This window comes from Centrocercus urophasianus, unplaced genomic scaffold, assembly GCF_019232065.1.
Source record: "Centrocercus urophasianus isolate 14NV4802_14NV808 unplaced genomic scaffold, USGS_Curo_1.0 seq_12, whole genome shotgun sequence".
NCBI classification, from domain to species: Eukaryota; Metazoa; Chordata; class Aves; order Galliformes; family Phasianidae; genus Centrocercus; species Centrocercus urophasianus.
This window is the reverse complement of record NW_024884364.1, coordinates 59,269,820-59,289,676: the sequence shown is the minus strand read 5'-3', so window position 1 is coordinate 59,289,676 and position 19,857 is coordinate 59,269,820. Positions and strand designations below refer to the sequence as shown.

General features: G+C 39.1%; 2 protein-coding genes across 2 annotated transcripts in view; one reads left to right on the top strand and one right to left on the bottom strand.

The window, feature by feature from the left end:
* The window catches only part of ST6GAL2 (ST6 beta-galactoside alpha-2,6-sialyltransferase 2), a 45,893-nt gene extending 42,220 nt beyond the window's left edge, over nt 1-3,673 (top strand). Inside the window, exon 6 of the mRNA XM_042810279.1 lies at nt 3,405-3,673. Coding sequence (XP_042666213.1) covers nt 3,405-3,673 — 269 coding nt within the window. The remainder of the gene's footprint in view (nt 1-3,404) is intronic.
* LOC122155919 (pinopsin-like) overlaps nt 954-19,857 on the bottom strand; it is a 73,344-nt gene continuing 54,440 nt past the window's right edge. The window contains exon 4 of the mRNA XM_042810280.1: nt 954-1,178. Coding sequence (XP_042666214.1) covers nt 954-1,178 — 225 coding nt within the window. The remainder of the gene's footprint in view (nt 1,179-19,857) is intronic.

The window sequence follows — 19,857 nt, the reverse complement described above, 5'->3', positions numbered from 1 at the left end:
TATTGGTCTCTTTGACTGTGGTGTAAAGATGCTAAAGAAAAAAAAGTCTGGCACTGACCATTGTTTGGTTTTTTTTTTTTTGCTGGATTTGTGCATTTGACAGGTGCATCAGGTCTGTAAGTCTCAGGATTACTCACATTTCCACCAGGAAAGATAAACCTCTGTGGCCCAAAGGCACCTCAGTGTATGGTAGTCTCTAGTCATTCACAGATTCATAGAATCACTGAACAGTTTGGGTTGGAAGGGACCTCAGAGCCCAGCAGCCCAAACTCCTGCCTTGGGCAGGGCTGCCCCCCACCAGCTCAGGCTGCCCAGGGCCCCATCCAACCTGGCCTTGAGCACCTGCAGGGATGGGGCATTGTCAAACTCATCTTCCAGTTCGTTTACCTTAGATTTAAATGCAAAGATGTTGCTGTAAATTAACTGTTACCACTCAGAAACTAGCTCTGAGTCACCCTTTAATCCTTAAAAACATCCTTGTCCAATACAAGCAAAAAATTTTAATTGACTGCCAATACAAGCAAAAAAATTGAATTGACTGCCAGAAATTAGTTATCTGATTTACCTAATCTGAAACCACAAATAATGGACTGTGTAGAATGACATAGAAAAAGCAAGGAGCTAAATTAGATAGTACGTATCTTTTAGATTGATTCTGGAGGACACAGATCCACAGGTCACTGAGAACTAAAATGTTACCATTTCTGAGTGCTCCATTAACTAATTTACAGGAAAGTCAATGGTACTGCTTGGAATTTTGTCATTATGAACCATACCATCTTTGCTGTTACTAAGGAAATGATAACAGAGTCCCAGTTTTTGTTCTTGACAGCTTTCTTATCCCACAAATGGCAATTTCCTCTACTAATTTTAAGGTTAGCTGGGTAACGTGACAGTGAAATCAGACATTTTCGGTTTAAGGCTTGTATTTTCCATCAGAATCAATTTTCCTCTTACAGTGGTGGTACAGCTTTTGCAGCTGGCTCCAGGCTTGACTCTGGGTGCAGGAGAGAAGTGACTTTATGGTCTGTTTCTGGACATGGTTCATTATTGCACACCTTTCCACCGTCTGTTCTCTGATTCAGCTGGATAACGGTTACCTTGGAGTGGCAGGTGGGCTCTCCATCAGTTGAGGAAGGAGGTTCACAGTGGAAAAGCAGGCGAAAGCATTTGTAAAACTGAAACAACAAACAAACAATTCTAGATATATTTGCTAGGCAGGCTAAATATATAGAGCATCTCTGTAAGAGTTTGGAGGCAAGGCAGTGTGGCTTGTGCTTTTTACCCACATTGAAAGTAGACATTTTTTCACCTTGAATTTGTGTATCTTGCTGCTTAAGATTAAAGTTCACTTAAATTTGTGGACTTGTCCTTTGAAATTGATATGCTTTGCCTTTCTAAGGCCATTGGCTCTGTAGATTTTAAAGCTGTAGAAGAATGTGAGATGTTTTCAGAACCTTTTATTTGCGATAAAAGAAGATTTAATCACAGAAGTAATTGGTTTTCAGTTACTTCACGCATCAGGCGAGGAAAAATATCATTTTGATAATCTAATGATACACAGCAGGAAGAACATAAGGTTCTTTTCATTAACAAGCCATTGAAATGTTCCCAAACTGCAAACTGAGCTTCAGAAAACAGCTTTGCTTAATTAAAGAAGCAAAATAATTTTTTATGTTAATTCATTTCACTTTTGACAATCATCCAAGACACCTTTGATGCTTTTTGATTCCAAAACTGTTGTAATGAAAAAAAAACCCCAGTGACTTCAGTTCTCATTTGTATTTGCAAAATGAGCAGAATTAGTCCAGCTGTCTCCTCTGAGAGCTGACGGTCATGTTCAACAGATGCGGTTACCAGCAGTGCAAGAAGTGTTTCAATAAATTTTCTATATGTTTTGATTTTTAAAGTTGCATCTTAAAAAAAAAAAAAAAAAAAAAGTATCAACAAGGCTTAATCAATCATTTTCCTTTTATATGTTGTATAAAATGGAAGAGGTGGAAGAGGTTCTCGTAAACGGATGTGAAGTTGATGTGAAAGTATTGCAGTTTAGGCAGTGCTATTGATCAATATATCATATTAGTCCCTTCAAAAATGTGCAAATGCCACATATAAGTTTCTCTCAGAGCTATAAAAACCTTCTAGTAGTACAGGTTTACAGTTGTGCCATGGGGAAGCAACGTCTGCCTAAGCACCTGTTTTCCTCCAGATCCTCTATTGGTCTTATTTTTCATCCCAAACACAGGATTAAGGAGAGTAACAACAGCATCTAAGGAGTGCACATAAGGTTAAAGCTAACCTTTGGCTGGATTTAAAGCTTTAGGGGCTTTAAACATTTCCTTATGGTCTTTCTATGCAGCTATTGACAATGCAGATGATTGTCTGCTATTCAGACATGGCAAGAAAGAGTGAGTTAGCATTTTGTAGGTTCCTCCTTGCTGAACAGAAGGTGGAATGAGGTTTTTCCTCTTGAAGACACTGCTCTAAGAGGGACTACACCTTTCTGAGTCTTTCTGCGTGAAATCCACCAGAAAATTCTGAGAAAGCTCTGGACTTTCACCCACCAATACTGGTTGATGCTTCTTCTGCATGTACTTAGGCTGCTTTCCTTGCAATGTCTTCCTGTCTATAGAGAAGCAGGTGAATAGAAAAAAGGGAGTTGCTTCAATTCCAGGCCAAAAAAGACCAACGTTATAATAAGGTGTAGATGTTTCAGTGATTACACTGGTACCCCAATATTGCCAATGATTGGAAGCAACCATTCAAAACTTGCGAAGTGAGGAAACATGGGTGATACTGGATCATTTTTCAGTTTTTGTTTCTCATTGCCGTTATATACAAAAAAAGGAAAGGGCAAATAGTATTCTCCTAGATTCTACAGAGCCTTGAAGATAAAAATGTATGTAAACGTTTGCAAGACAAATATATCTTAAAGCACAGCATTGGCTGGAAAGGGAATAACTGGAAATTTTTTAGATCTCTTGTGCATAACAAGCCAGAATTTAGCTGTGTGTTTGGTAGAAATATAAAGAAAAGCTCCTTAAAAACATCAGGCAACTGCTCTGCATGTATGCATAATCTGAATTGTCCAAGTGAATGCGTATACCTAGTCTGTCTTGGTAAACAATTTCAAGAATTCATGATATACAATAAAACTATGAAACGTCATCAGTTGGCTTAGTGCACAGCTGCTTTAGATCCTTGATTCTTGTGTGGGATATTTTGTGGACAGGGTGGGGAAAACAGGGAGGAGGGAGAGAGAGCAGTCTTCTCCCTCAAGGAGGCTGATGCTGTGCAAGCACTTACAGGCCTTTTACTTCGTCCTTATGTTTCATGTACTGCCTTGTCAACTCTATAGGGATCAGTCTGTATAAGTTCACTCTTGTTTTCACTTTTTGCTCCAGGTATCCTCATCATGATGTCCATGTGCAGCGAAGTGCACGTGTACGAATACATCCCTTCAGTCCGACAGACCGACCTATGTCACTACCATGAACTCTACTACGATGCAGCTTGTACCTTAGGGGCTTATCACCCGCTGCTCTATGAGAAGCTGTTGGTGCAGAGGATGAACAAAGGTTTGCAGGACGATCTATACCGAAAGGGGAAGGTCATTTTGCCAGGGTTCAAGTCTGTCAAATGCCCGGAACGAAATGATTTCCCACCCTTGTAGAAGAGAGTCCTTCACAAACAATGTGCAATAAGGTACTACTGTCGTACTATAAACAAGGAGAGAATACTTGAAAAATGTATCTTAGACCAATCCAGTCTTGAGTCTTTAAATTGTAATTAAGTAGCAGGCATGAGAAATACTTCTTTTCTGAGCCTGAGTATTTATTACTGCTTTGCAAATAGTTAAAGAAAACAAAAAGCTTAGCTTACAAAAGGTGCAGAGGACATACTTAGGCCGAAATATAATGTATTGTTGTGGGTGTGACCGTTGGAATTCGTCAGTGGTCTCTTATGCCACATATGCTAGATTGTAACTTTTTTTAAATGAACTTATTTAACTGTTAAATCTGGCATTGTGTAGCAGCCTGTATCGCTCGTGTACAGAGCTGCCATTTGAACAATGCAGCATTTCTCATGGCTCCATGGGATTTTCACACTCTCCAAGAATGAAGTAATTGCTACTCTGAGCTGAATATTCATTGATTAGAGGAGTCTTTTAATTCCTATTCATACACTGGTTCACTCGCGGGCTTCTAACTGTACAGGAGGCCTTATGGTGGCTATGAAATCAGTGCAGATGTAGATGGCAAAACACGCAGCTAAATCAGTTAAATCACTGGATGCACCCTTGGTGTCACATCCCATTGCTCACACTGAGCGGGGTACAGGGAAAAGAGAAGTTTCTCATTTCTGTAGAAAGCAACAAACATATTGATAACCTGTTCAGAAAAATATTTTCCCTGAGAGGCCTACAAAGAGGGTGTAAGTGAGAGGGAAATGATGCCTTCCCACACTACGCACAGATAAAAACTATCCAGAGAAAGCCAAGGGAGACTGTGTAGCAAACACAAGTTGCACTGCAAGCAAATGTAGAGGGAGCTCACCTTTCTGCAGCAAAGATAGCACTGAGGATTACAGACATCATTTGTGAGGTATTTCACTGTGATCAAAATCAAATTCATTTGCTCACAACTTACTGCTCTTAAGAAAGTATGGGAGTTGTTTGACAAAAGAGGAGGATATCAGCATTTTTTTACTGCATGTTTGAAAAGCTGTACCCCAGAGAAGCTGTAATGCCTGCAAAAACAAACTGACTGTGGACAGCATGTGGAGATCATTTAATATTTTCCTTCATGACACACAATGAGAACATTCTGTAAAGGTAATTCTGAAAATCAACGTGAATGCTAAGACATCTAAAATATGAAGACTTCAGTTTCAGATTGCCTCCGGAGTGGCAGGAGGATTTTTGTGTGCTGTTTTTCTTTCTATTGATGGTGGTGGTTTTTTTTTTTTTTTCACATGACTGTACCTTTTCCCATAGGTCAAATTTAGTAGAACACAGCTGTATCCTCTTCATGTCCATTCAGTGAAAAGGCAGACAGTTCAAAAAGGCACTGAAAAGAGCAACTGAGAGTTTGTGTTGGAAAGTATCTTTTGTGTTTTGTCTTACGCAACAGTGAGACAGTAAGTGTGCAAATGGTATGAATGACTATTTCCACTTTGATAGCAATGTAAGCATCATCACAGAGTCTTTTTTTTTTTCCCTCTGCTCTTAGGGTCTGATGATTTTTTCTCCTCAAAAGGGAAGAATATCTCTTGCATAGGGCTTAGCTTTCTTTTCCCGTGCAGCTTCTTAATTTGGGCCTTATGATCCTGTAAGATTCCTCTCGCTGACAGGAAATATGTCCAGATGGTCTAAAAACTGTACTTCTACATTCTGTGTGTAACTGTGTCCATTAATCATTTTGGTACATATAAAAAGGAACAGATTTTATTTATATTAGCTTCAGACTCTGGATATATTAGCTACTGATGTATGTCAGCAACTTTTATTCTTAATAACATTGTTATTTAATCTTGTGGAGGATAAATAACCTACTATTCTATTTTTTAGTATGTTTGGTAAGGTGCCTGCAAAACATTTGAAGTCTGAGCAAGTACTACCGAATATATCTGCCTTTCTAGCATGTTGGGTTAGCTGCCACATGTGTGTAACAGAAGGGAGATGGTTACCTTTCTAGAACTAGTAACTGCTACTTTCTGTAAGCAGGAAATTCTCAAGTTCTGAAAAAAAGCATATCACTTTGGTCTGCAACCACTAACCTCAAACTCTGATTTCTATTAAAAAAAATTCTAACTGTATTACTCAGCTATACATAGCAAGATTATGTTGTATTACTTCTTCAGTAAGTTGTCCACATAGCTGTTGCACAGAACAAGGTGGTTTTTGCAGAGTTCCATGCAGCAAGTGCTATCGTACCTACTTAGTGCATCATTTAAGTCATGATGTAGAACCAGGTCTGAGAAACCAGAAAACAAACTATATATTTTCACTGTACTGGACTTTGCACATTTAAGGCCTTTCAGCGGATTTTTTTTCTTTGCTGGTATGCTGATGCTCTTCAACCTTTTGAGATATTTGTGCAACTGTTTCCAGGAGAATTTGATGTATTCTGATTTATATAGCAGTCACTGCTCCACCACAAGTTCAGTGTGGATGCCATGGCACCATCACCTCAGAAGATGCCACAGAACTGTGCTGCTGGCACTTACTTGCTTGCAAAGGGTAGAAGACCAATTTATGATCCCCATCTTCTTGAAAACTCAAGGATCCCTAGAGTGGCTTTGTAGCACTGGTTTCCACTGTGATTTTACATTGGTCTGTCTGGTCAAACAGCTGATGACTGCTTAAAGAGATTTTGTTCCCCTACTGTCTTTCTTGTCCTTTGTTTTTTGATGCAAGTGCAAATACATCTGATTTGCTAACTGAGGGCTCTCCTCCACTTCGTTCAAAAGGGGAAGGGGTAGAAATGAAGAGGGAACATGAAGGACCTGTAGAGGTACTGCTATCACCAGTGCTTACACTCTCTGTGGTTTTGGCGTTGGTGGCTTTCATAGGAGCCCACCAAGTATTTCTTGCATTTATGGGCATTTCACCGTCCTTCACAAGGGCAAAGATCCAGTCAACTTGAAGCAATGAGTGTGTAGTAACACTGAATCTGTGTGTCTTTTAAAAACAGTGATGTGTGAGAGTGCTGTTTATAGATACTTACTAAATGTAGACAATGTGAAAGAAAATGCATCTTCCCACCCAGATCACAGGGTTTTTGGAAGTAGATGTAGGCATGGCTTCATAGCTCTCCTATTCCATGTGCAGCTATTGCATGCTAGCAGAGAGAAATGGTACCAAGGCAAGGGAGGTCTGTACTGACTCAGCTCTTGACACATGCCATCAGCAAAGCAAACACTGTTAGTTCGTGCCTGAGCTCCCTTCAGACTTGATACAGTGATTCAGGTTTCAAATTTGTGGAGTTTTACTGACAAATAGGAATAAATTGCCTTCAAAAGCCAGAGAGCCCCTTTTCTGTGCCCTTGTTCTGTGGACAAAAGTTGCACTCAGTTGAAACTAAGCAGAAACACAGCAGCATCTTAAGTAAACATGCTGAGTTTATTTTGAATTTCATTAAGCTCCACTGTGAATTCTTTAGCCTTTCTGACATGTGGTGCTCTATCATTTTATGCATTCAACCTTTGAATGGTTAAGTCAAGGTATTCTTCTGTTTATGAAAGAAAAATTAGGACAGGTTTTGCCTCATTTTGAGCCAAAATCTTTCTGCTATAGGTAAATTACTAATTGTTCCATTCCTTTATAGTTCTAAAGATTACCTGGGCGTAGACTCACAGTTCAGCTCAGTTTAATTCTTAATTAAACTACTGAATACTACTTTTTTTTCTTTTACCTCACTGTGCAGTTTTATGCTAGTGAAACTCTGGTTAAGTTAGGGAAATTACAATGATGAAAGAAATTGTACCTTGAAAGAGAAGGAGCTTGTTTACACACTGTGATCTGCAATCTCTCTGTACAGATAAACAAATTCTGGAGCTTGTTCCTATTGACCTCTTGGCAAAGTCAACAAAACCAAGAGAGCGTTTTACTAAAATGAAGAGTAGTATCTACATACACGAAATGGTTTTGCAGACTGAGCATACTCATTTTAAAGTTGGATTGAACCAAGTAGTTCCAAATAAAAGTCCAATTCACAGTGATTTTTTCATTCCCTTCCTCCTCAGCAGTTCTTAAGGATGGAGAATGCCACTTGAAAGGTGACGCAGGTGTACCATGAAAGGAATATCAAACACATAGACTGCAAAAATAAATGGGTCCTCTTTTTCCTGACATGCTTTTTAAAGTTGACACACATATTAAATAAATGAAATTGCTTTTTGAAGTAGGTGATTCGGAAACCTGTAGTAGGAGCACCGGGCTCTTTCCTGGAAGCTATCCTCTCTCTCACACAGAAGGAGGATACCTGATTTAACTGTTTGAAATTTAAAGTAGCCCGTGTCTGGGCATGCCTGCATCGTTAAATGAGCTTTGATACTGCAAATTTCTTCTCTCTGGCTTAGTGATCAGATTCAGAGTTTTGTTCTTTAAATAAGAGTTGTGTGTAAAAGCCTTACGTTTACCCATATCATCGCATCACTCCTAGACTATGTAGTCATTGAACTATTCAAATATAGACTGTGTACTTTTTTAATAGCTTTGAGAATTATTTTGTATGATGATTTTTTTAAATGAATGTGTACTCTAATAACAAAGCTTAAGATTTTACAGGAGTCACATTTTTAAGAAGTGTTTGTATACATTTTAACACTTTTTATATTTTCTATTATGATTTTGTATATTTTTATGTACGCACAGTGTACAGATTTTTTCCTGTAAATAAAGCATTGGTTTTCATTTGTTTAAGAGTGCTTGTCTTTTCATACTGGCTTGTGTGAATGACACTGAACTGCAGACAGCTAAACAGGGAATGTAACTGTCACTGATCTCAAATTGAAATGGACTGACAGACTGAAAATTTGCTTTCAGTAAACTACAGAAAACAAGGGAACATTCCAAAGGCAGTTTTATTCTTAAATGAATGTGTCTACCCAAGCAGGTAGTTCATTTGGCAGTTCATTTCTTGGGATGTTCAAGCACTCTAAGCATGTCGTGCTCTGGTGATTTGATGCTGTACTTGAAATGCTAATAAATAAGTAAATAGCTGTGCGATCCATTCAAGGAATCCAACATCATGTCTTAACAAGAATTGGCTTTTTTTGTTAACTATTATTTAAGTGAAAAACAACTTAACAAAGGAAAGCATAACTTGTCATTTGATTTGTGATGAAAAACCATATAAAGTGACCACTACAAGTCTACTTCCTTCCATTAAACATGTGATATTACACTGCGTTGGTAGTCTTTGAACAATGTGTTTTGAACAAGCCTCAGCAACAAGTCCAAGAGACAGTTAAGCCAAGAGAGGAGCCACGTGTCCCTTGGACTGATGTCCCAACCACTCCTGCAAGGGTCCAGAACAATGCCCAAGAAATGGACAACCATGGGAGGGGGCCTGATGCTGCCTTTGTTGGTTTGACTGGCGTCTCGTGTCTCAACCAAACCTGGAACTGGAGCCAACAGTCCCAAATAAGGGCTAGGGGAGACTTCCCAACCCTTTTTGCTTTGATAATATAAATAAGGGCTAGGAGAGGGCCAGGTCAGCCCTTTTTCTTCACTGCTGCTGCCCCTACTTCTTGTTGCTGCTGCTTCTCCTCTTGGTTCTATAGCACATGGAACACTCTTGTTGGTAGCCCCAGATCCATGACTGGTCATCTTTCTCCCACTCTTTATTTCTTTTTTTCTCTCTGTATCTTAAAGTTGTTAATGCAAGGCTCACTTGAGTTCTCTATAAAACCATACAGCTTAGGTAGATAAAACTGGGAGAGCCAACATACATATGATAACCATTGATCATTTTTCTCTCATATGTACAGAACTTGAGTGTCATTTCATCTTAATTCAACTAGGGGGATTTGCAAATCTGGTCACCCCTCCCTCCTTCATGGGTGGGATGTGACACTGCAGCGGCAGAAATTGGGCTTTTCACCCCAGACAATCACAGTGAGTGTATGCCTACAGTAAACCTGGCTGCACATCAGTGAAAAATTAAACATTATATTGCCATCACATAAACTCCTGTCAGCCAATAATCATACAGTTCATCTCCTAGTGGGCGACTTCAAGGGGATAATCACTATATGTTAGAATTTGCAAGTAACACTTCACAGAAAACTCAAAACACCTAGTTACAAGATGGGATAAACTGAATGCTGAGATGTATTTCAAATTCTTCAGTTTTGCTTTTCCTGGGCTTTCTTTTTTCATCAAAAAACTCCCTAAAAACACACAGAACTTAAGGTCACCATGTTCCATATGATAAAACGCTCAGTAAATTGTATTGTCTGCGACATGGGAGAGGAAACCCAAGAACTATATAGTGTTGGGCACAGCACATATCTTGCTGTACTCCCTATTCTTTAGCAGTGACAGCTATGGAAGAGGTGTGACACTATCTCTCTGATAAGATCTCAATTAACTTCACAGGCAACTTGTTTTCAAGTTTCAGTCCCCAAACCAGACTTCACCTTTCTGAACAATGTATTTTTGAAGGAGGCACCTTTTGTACTTATTCACAGAAATCAGTGGTGTTTCACTTGAGCAGCTCAAAGGAGCATGGCTCTGACATGTAGAACTTCACACAGGCATTTTGATGTGTTTATATCTATTGCCAGCTGAAAAACTATGTGACTGAAAGACACATCTTAAGATACATGTGATAACCATTGATCATTTTTCTCTCATATGTACAGACCTTATGTACATCTTAAGCTCCAACTTGCTGTCTTGACTGCAGCATGCCCCTGTTAGTCAGCTACACAAAGCTAAGGAGGAGACAGTATTTTGCTATAATCACACCCACCACATGCTGCAGTGAACTGCATCTGTGGCTATGATGAAGCAATGATTTACCATAGGCCAACATCATCAATCAGGGTGAACAGTCATATGGACAGTCCACTAACACTTGTTGCCCTTTCATCGTCTTGATCTTTTCAAAGTGTCTGGTGGATGATAATTTGATTGTTGCATCAGAATAGCATGGATGTATCTGCTGAACCCTAGTATCTACTCAATGTGTGTCTCCTCGTGTATATATTTAGATTCTACTTTCTTACAGCGGCAATTTACTGCAGATAGTGCATTTGAAAATGATTGGTGCATTTAAGGAAGGGATTAGTGAACTTAAGGAAGTTAAGTAGAGCCTGAGCTCAAGCTTCATGCATTGCTATCCAAGGCAAGTTGGAAATGCATGTCCTATTTCTTTTTGCTAAAAATATGCTAATATTCAAGCAAATGCTTATTAAGTTTGATGTATAAGGATGCATTAAGTTCACAAGGAATTAATTGTAATGCAGTCATACTGTGGGTTCTTCTTCCCAGAAGCAGAATTGCCACTAGAGAAATGACAGCACACATAGGTTGTGACAAATCACTGAGGGAGTCTTTAGCTGATGAAATCTCTGGGATCTTAAAAGTTACATGAGTGAGGAAAGGAATCCGGGGGAAGGATGAGGAAAAACAAGCACTGATGAAACCCAGCAAGGAAGGAGGGAGAATCACAGAATCACAGAGAATCACAGAAATGTAGAGGTTGGAAGGAATCTCTGGAGATCATCTTGCTTGCTAAAACAGGTTCTCTAGAGCAGGTTGCACAGGAAAGCATCTAGGTGTGTTTTCAGCAGCTCCAGAGAAGAAGACTCCACAACCTCTCTGGGCAGCTCTGTCACCTGCAAAGTATTTTTTTTCTAATGTTCATGTGAAATATCCTATGTTCCAGATTGTGCCCATTACTCCTCCTTTTCCTGTCGCTGGACACCACTGAAAGGGGCCTTGACTCTCTTGACTCCCACCCATTAGATATGTATTAGCATTCATAAGATCTCCTCTGTTTTTCCCAAGCTGAAAAGCCCCACATCTCTCAGCCTTTCCTCTAGAACCCTCACCAACTTTGTGGCCTTCCACTGAACTGTCTCCAGCTGTTTCCTGCCTTTCTTGATCTGAGGAGCACAGAACTGAACACAGTACTCCAGATGTCCAGATGCAACCTCATCAGGGCAGAGTAAAAACAGCTAGAAAGATGAGCTGCACCAGATGCAAATGAAGAAATGCTGCTTTTTTTTTTTTCCCTAATAATAACTTTGTTTGTTTTGGCTTTTTGTTTTCTTATTTTTTTATAGCACTTCTTTTTTAGGGAGGAACCCAACTCATTTGTTGCTCTTGCTGCTGCCAGGCTTAGTGTTGTGGGATGTAATTTTAAAATGAACAACAGTGGTAGAGTTACAAACATTAACTGACTTCTTCTGTGGCTCCCATTAAATTTAGTAAACTCTAATGCCAACAGAGTTAGCATCTCACTGCTACACTTCGAAAAACTTCCTCCACATGCTTCTACTTGTCTCTACAATAACTGCAATAAGAAACCCCATTTCCTCTGATGACTTGTTTCTGTGCATCGACAAATGCAGATCAAATATCCTATTGGTTGCAGGATGCTGACAGATAAGGGATAATTGTTGTAGCTACAGCTCCTTATACACTTCCAAGAAGACTCCAGAAACCCTGAGGGGTTCGGGAGGACAGGCAATAAATATCACATCTGCCTTGGTTTTATGGGAGCAGCCAGAGGGAAAAATTGCTGTCAGTGCTGACTCTAAGCTGTCAGCTGCTGTTAATTGCCTTGCTCCCAGTCATCTGGCTGTGATTGCACTTCATTATTATAATATCTTTCTGGCCTGCCTTCCGAACAGCCTCCCTTTCCAGAATCAATCCTGGAGTGCTGCTGCACGCAGCGTGCTGGCTATATCCTCACCATTGCCACCATGAGCAGCAAGCACATCTTCTGTGTGGGTGAGGTGCCAAGGGAAAACAGGAGGCTGAGGATTGTTTTCCATATTGATGGAAGTCTTGTCAGCATAGTTCCATCATTCTTACAGTAGTTCAAGTAAACATAACATAAATATGCCTCAAGAGTTCGTGACTTGTAGATTGTCCCATGTTTTGTAGACCAAGGTGGAGTTCCTGGCCCAAAGTATTTACAATCTGGATTAAGACAGACAGTAGGAGGGATTTTTTGGCTCGTGATAGCAAGAAACATAACACACCTTTTCTACAAACTAAAAACTCCTGTGGTCTACCCCTAAGCCCAGTATTTCTGCCTACAATGAGTATGAGCCAAGAGGCACATAAGACAGACAACCATGAGGGAAAGGTGGGGAAAATTCTGTTTAGGGCCTGTTTCCGAGTCTGCTTTTTCAGAAGAGAGGACAGGAAGCATAAGTGTTCTGCTGGATCAAGCAACCCTATTTTCCTTCCCTAGCAAAATGCCTCCCCAGAGGCGCTGTGTTGTTTTCCAGTAACTTTCAGCACTTCCACCCAAATGAAACCATGAGCTATTTGGTAGACCTAATTTAGACTTTAAAAATGCATGGGGCTGAACAGAGGTATGAGGCCATTAGGCAGTTTAATGAACAGCTGGAGCATCCCAAGAACAGTAGAGAGAAGAAGAAAACAAATCAATAAACTGTTACCAACATAATGCTAACAAAGTTGTTCCACGGTAGAGAAGCAGAGATGGCAGAAACAAAAGAGCACAGCTCAGTATCTGAGAAACATTATCATGTTTTCATAAATACAGTGTACTATTCAAATAATTCTCTTTTAGAAGTACTCTGGAGATAAGTCCTCGTGTAAAATGCACTCTTATAAAGTGAACAAAACCAGAGACCAAAGCTTCAGGAATTATAAACTGGGAATAGTTATTTTGCATGAGGAAACAAATTTGGAGAAACTGTTATATTTACTTCAATGTAACAAGCATGACTGCTGAATTTCCAGGAGTCTGGCTGTGCACGTGAAAGCACTGCACGAACAACCCTAATATGTTCTCATTGCACATTGTTTTAAGAGAGAACTGATGCTTTCAACGGGGTTTATTGCTGTGGATAAAAAAGATGGATTGTCATATTTGCCTCAAGCCAAGTCTTCAGTGCCCTTAAATAGAGCTACTAAAACACATACAAAATACAAAATGGCAACATATGTGAAGTAATTTCCTCCTATCTAAAAGGAACTTAGGGAAGAAGAATTTACTAAAGCAGCACGAGAAAAAAGAACAGGCAAAGAACCTGGTGAACAGCAAGAAAATGGACCCTGCCTCTGTTTTCTCATTTGAGTAGGTCAGAATTGTTCAGGGCTTTGCAGTGTGATTGATGGATCTTGACTGACAGAGGCAGAAATACATTTACCGGTCTCTATAGTAACATTATGCTTCATGAGAAGAAATGAAGGTTCTATTACTACTGCAATATGCGATGAGAGATTCCAGATCATTTTGAAATAACTCTTATTTTGCTGAAAGTTCAAAACATAACAAAAAAATGTGTTTTGTCTCTTTAAAAATGTATGTGTTTACTTCTTCATCATCAATATGCTCTCCTGTCTACCCCATTTCTTCTTGTACATTTACCCATGCACTCTGAATCAATCCACAAGGCTTAACAAAAAGATTCCAGCTAGCTGTGATGGACTTAGATGGATATGTTTCTGACCCAGTTCTGAACAAATAATTATAAAATTGTGATTTTGTTGTCTTTTCGTTGCTCTGAGCACTCTGTCCTTGGCCATAGTCTGTATGCAAAGCATGTTCGGGGAAAAGAGTTCTTCCAGGTATGTCTTACAGAACTCCACTTAGTTTGAAATCAAGAACACGCATGGAAATACAAATCCCTAGTTTTCATTATATTATTTTTGTAGAGCATCATATCATTATCATCTTTCCTCGTAAATCACTCAAGCTCTTTTTGCTTGAGGCTGTGTCACTGTGTGACATTCTGCTAATACAGACAGACACACAAAACACACATAATAATAGCTGCACCCTATATAGTAGACCCCTATCTATTTATCTACATCCATTTCTGTAAATTTGGTCATAATTAAGTCATAGTATAGTGATTTAAGAAGTCATTGTTGAGTTGTTGGTGGTTTTTGCTCAAATTCAGAAGGTTGCAATAATGAAAGTAATTAAACATAGTAGACAAGATGACAGAAACAAGAAATATCTCCTATAGTGTTGGTCCTCTTCTAATATTCAGTGTACTATTAAGAAGATTTTTCCTAGACAAAATACATGGCATCACCTGTGATTAACAATAAGGTTATATTTTTGTTGTTATTATTATTTGAATTTTTCACAATGTTAGAAAGCTAGAAGGTTCATTCAAAGAAAAAATACTCCAGAAATGCTCTATGACACCAGTGCATTGTTCATTGGAGAACTTGCCTTGCTCACTGTGAGCCAGCACCACAAAAAGGGCCCATTGCCTACAAAGTAAGGGAATAAACTGATGTCAGGACATTTGTAGGGCTGTTTTTTCTATGACTATTCATTAGTGATGGCAACTGGGCATATTCATGGTCACTGGTATTTGCACAGCATTGAGGACACTGTGTACTTTTGAGAATTAGATTTGTTATGTATAAACAAAAGCATTAAAGATGCATGTAACTCTTTGACATCAGAAGAATGAGGAGCCTTGATCCTTACTGCAAACTAAAAGAACCAAACTGGTTTAGCCCACCAGTATGAAGACAGAAGGTCATTTGATTGCTGTGTCTGAGTATGAAGAAAAGATAACTATCAGAGAACGAGGGTTACTGGGTAAATTCGGGAATAAGGGATTGTAAAGTGGCTATAAATAAATCTAGTTTGGAAGCTAGTGGACCAGTCACCAGAGGAATAAAGTTCTGCAATTGCTTCTACTTCAAGAGACAAGGAACTTCAACTTGTTTTCATATGGACACTGCCAAATTTCTGAATGGGATTAAATGATGCAGTTTAAAGTGAAAAGGGACTTAATCTGAGGAAACCAATTTTATGCTGCGTTTTCCATATTGTGAAAGCCATTATTCTGTTAGTATGGCGGCTTCTTTGCCCTCAAGGGAGAAGGACATAAATCATGAAGTTCTACAGATTTGAGTTATTAATGTTATGCCATGCAAGTTCATAAGTTTTTGAGCACTAATGTAACCTTTGATCCTGAAATTTCTCCTGATGCAAAATTAAGATGATGATCATCCCTGGCTTTACAAGGATAATGAATATTAAATAAACTAATTGAATATTTGTTTGGAGAAAGTTACACAAACGCTGAAAAAAATTTGAGTAGTAATCTCATGTTTTTTTCACTTCATCACCTTAATCTGAAATGGTAGTTGCTTGAACTGTTAGCTGGATACATGACTACAAAGATATATCTGGTAGACACAGTAAAACACTGAGAAGTAATGTCAGCTGACAGATGAAATGTACATAAATTTCACTGTCTGAATAAAATTTTACTATTATGCCACAGCCAGATCACAAGACGTGATTCAGTGATCAAACAGGAGAGATAAATGAGAAGTTCTATTACCTCCAGGGTTGTACTTTTTTTTTCAAATCTTTGCCATCCATTGAATTTAATCATCTTCAGAAAGTAACTAAAGTCTTTTTTTTATGCAACATATTGCATTGCATTACAGACTGTTTTCTTCAGCTGACCTGTGCCTGTATTCTGCTTTGAAATGATAGGCAGCAGTAAATACATAGCTGGAGGCCTATTTGTAAAATATGGACATTAGAGAGAAGCATAAGCATTAGAATTAACACAGAAATCTGAGGCTAAATTAATGCTTCATTTTAGCGAGACCAAGGCGTGGGCTAAAATTCAGTGTGATTCTTGACTTGCAGCTGTGGCTGAGAGTATTGCAACAGAAGCTCCCACAGTGTCTCTTCTGTGTCAGCAGTGCTGACTGGTGGTGTTATTTGATCAACAGCACAAGTTCAGTCTACCTGTAGACCGTGTACACCTTTGCAGGAATTTGTTTGTACAGACCAAACTTGGAAATCAGCTCAGAAAAAGACACCCAACTCTCGAGTGCTTACATCCAACTTGTAGATCACCCTAAAGTAATGGCAAGATTGGGGTTGGACTCGATGATCTCTGGAGGTCCCTTCCAACCCCTACAATTCTGTGATTCTGTGATAGAAACATCATGGTGATTAATACTTTATCCATTTTTTTCCTGCATTTCCCTTAGCACTGACTGAGCTGTTGACCATCCAGTCTCTCCCTTGAAGACAAACATGCAAATGAAGATAGCAAGGAAGTAGCGAATTGTTTGAGATTCTGCTGGCATATACTTGCAAGAGCAAATAGGATACCAAGGATTACCTTGCTTGTAAGGATCTTCATGCCTTTTGTTTAGGTGTGAGTATACCATACTCCTTGCTTCAGTAGTCATCTCTGGATACTATAATCCTCCATTTAGCTCTCAATCTACCCTGCAGGTTTGATTTTCTGGTTGTGAATGTGGGAAAATGGGTGATTTTAAATGTTTCCCTGAAACGCCCAGTTCAACTGTAGTTTGTTCTTGATAGGCAAGATCACACAATTTGACTGAAGCAGTCTTCCTGTATCACAGAATTTCAGAGATGTAACAACACATAATCTTTGAATCTTTAAACTGCTCATTGTTTCATTTGTAAAGTGGCAGTGACCAGAGGCCAAATCTTTACCTACAGATATTTCCTTGCTATCCACCAAAGAGGTACCAATACTAATCTCTTTTGATAAAATCAGTTATCTGATTTCCTGGACTTATCAAAGCTGCCAGATAGAACTGAGGCTATTCTCAAGTTTAGATTTCAATTGCATTTTTATTTTGAAATTTGACTTGTCCAAAGGAATCACAGTTTTTACTTGATGCAGTTTACCTGCATCATACCTTTATTCTAAATGACAGTGATAACTTAAACCTCTGAAGAAATTTTTTTAGTTAAAGCTTACAGAAGAGAAATCATGAAAGAGATAGGAAAAGACCTAGTAAGTCATTCTCTATAACCCTCTCTTTCTGTACGACTTGTCATTTCAAATCTGGCCTCAGCCTAAGCTCCTTTGGAGTCTCCTCCTTTTTTCTTTTCTCAGAAATGGCTTCTTTGCTTTTGTAGAGTGGATATGGACTACAAAAGGATCTTACTGTCAATGCTACAAACTCTACCCGCTGTATTTTCCCAAAGGTGTTCTAATCTGTTCATTACCCTTGTCTAATGTGAAACTCTCTTTCTGTTCCTGTGAAACCCCATGTTGCTCCAGCACTGTGAAAAAAGCAATACAGCAAATGACAGCAACATACTGGTTGATTTTTAAGATGCTATATAAGGTAAAGAGATATTACTGCCTGTTGTGGTTTAAGTCAGCAGGCAGCTCAGCATCACACAGAAATTAACTCACTTCCCCTAAGTGAGAGATCTTATAGAATAATAGAATAGTTAACATTGGAAAAGACCTCTCAGATCATCTAGTACAACTGTCAGCCCACCCCCACCATGCCCACTGACCATGTCACTCAGTGCCACAACTGAGATAAGGACAGTTCAATATAATAAAAACAAACAAACAAAAAATTGACAATAAAGATAGGAATAAAAATCAAGCAATGCACGATGCCAGCTGACCATAGCCCAGCCAGTTCATGAAGAACAGTAGCCCCTCTAGCCAACACTCCTCAGTTTTATTGCTGAAAACAGCCATATAGTATGGAATATCCCTTTGGCCAGTTCAGGTCATCTACCCCAGTTCTGCCCCCTCACAGCTCCTGATGCTGCCCCAGCTCCCTCTGCTGGCAGGGCAGTAAAAGAAGCTGAAATGTTGGCTTTGCACAGCACTGCTCAGCCGCAGCTAAAACACCAGTGTGTTAGCAACAGTATTCTCTCAGTATTCAGCACAGCACCATGTCAGCTACTAGAAAGAAAGCTAACTCTGCCCCAGATGAAACCAGGACATTGCCCTTCACCTTCTATGCTTTCCAGAAAGAATGACACCGTAAGTGGACATAATACTTATTATGGCACTAATTTGTCAAATAGACACATGCTTACTCTGTGTTTGCATTCATTTGCATGTAGTTGTTTCCACCTTTGTTAAATATTTTTCTTGCACAAGATATGATTTTTTACTTCCTTTCTTGCGGAAGTAAGAAAGTCTAAAATTCTTCTGTGATATTGAAGCTGGGCCTGCCCTCAGAGAGCATCCACAGCACAGGCATCACATGGCTGAGCTCATGTTTATATTCAGCTGGGCTGCACAGAGAGTGCAGCCAGGGGTGGCATGAAGCTGGTGGGGCTGATAAACATACTTGTGGCCTTGGTTAAACAGGTTATTTGCCTGAAATGATCTTTTTGTCATAAGCTGAGAGAGAAATACCTACAGTAATTTTGAACTCACTGTGTGAAATGCAGTGACACCTCATGGCTGCAGTGTAAGTGCCCTTGAGACCTCACTTCTCTTTGTCCCTCAACTATAAAAAGTCAGATCACTGCATGTTGGGAAAGGAATACAGTCCAAAAGCTTCTGAACCTTACTGTAATGCTCTACTTAGCGTAGACTATTCTGCACTAAGAGGTTATTACTTCGGCTCATTTTCTGCTTAAGATCTTGGGTGCGCAATTCTATCTGGACAAAAATTCTTGTTGTTTCCAGTTGACAGAAAAAGTAATGCAGCATCACTTCCTTATGTTACTGTTATTTACTAAGTCAGCCCGGCTAACAGTGGAGAAAAACAAAACAACAAAAAACAGATCACGAGTATTAAAACCTACATTAATTTTAATGAAAAATTATAGCAATTTTCGGTAATGTATGTTATGGTGAGCTCACAAACTTCTACAGGTATGTGAACTTAAACAAATACGGTCTACTTCCAGGTCTTAATAGATACATTTCAATGTGTGCATAAAATGAGTCTTGACACAACTGTCTCTTCATCGTGTACTTTCTTTCCAGGTCTGTAGTTCTGTGTTCTCATGCAGATAAAATATCTTAGTTTTTTCAAAGTGGAAGAAAAAAATGTCGCATCCATATATTCCTGTTGCTTTAAAGATGAGAAATTAGCTTTTGTGGGAAATACTGAAAACTGCACCATACCAGATGAAAATTGGCTATGAAAATGCAATTGTTGTGCATCCAGGTGGGAAATGTTAAGGTTACTATTAATTTTTTTTTTATGACTATTGTTTAACTCCATTTTCCAAAGTGCATGTGCATTTTTCCCTGCTCAGTGAATAAGATAAAGTCAAGAAGGACTGAGAATAGTTGTAGCAAAGCTTATCCTTAAAGAAGGACTCCTTGTTCCTCAATTCAAGTTCCATGAAGGCATTTGAGAGGCTTTGGCCTGGTAGTTATGCATCTGGTGTG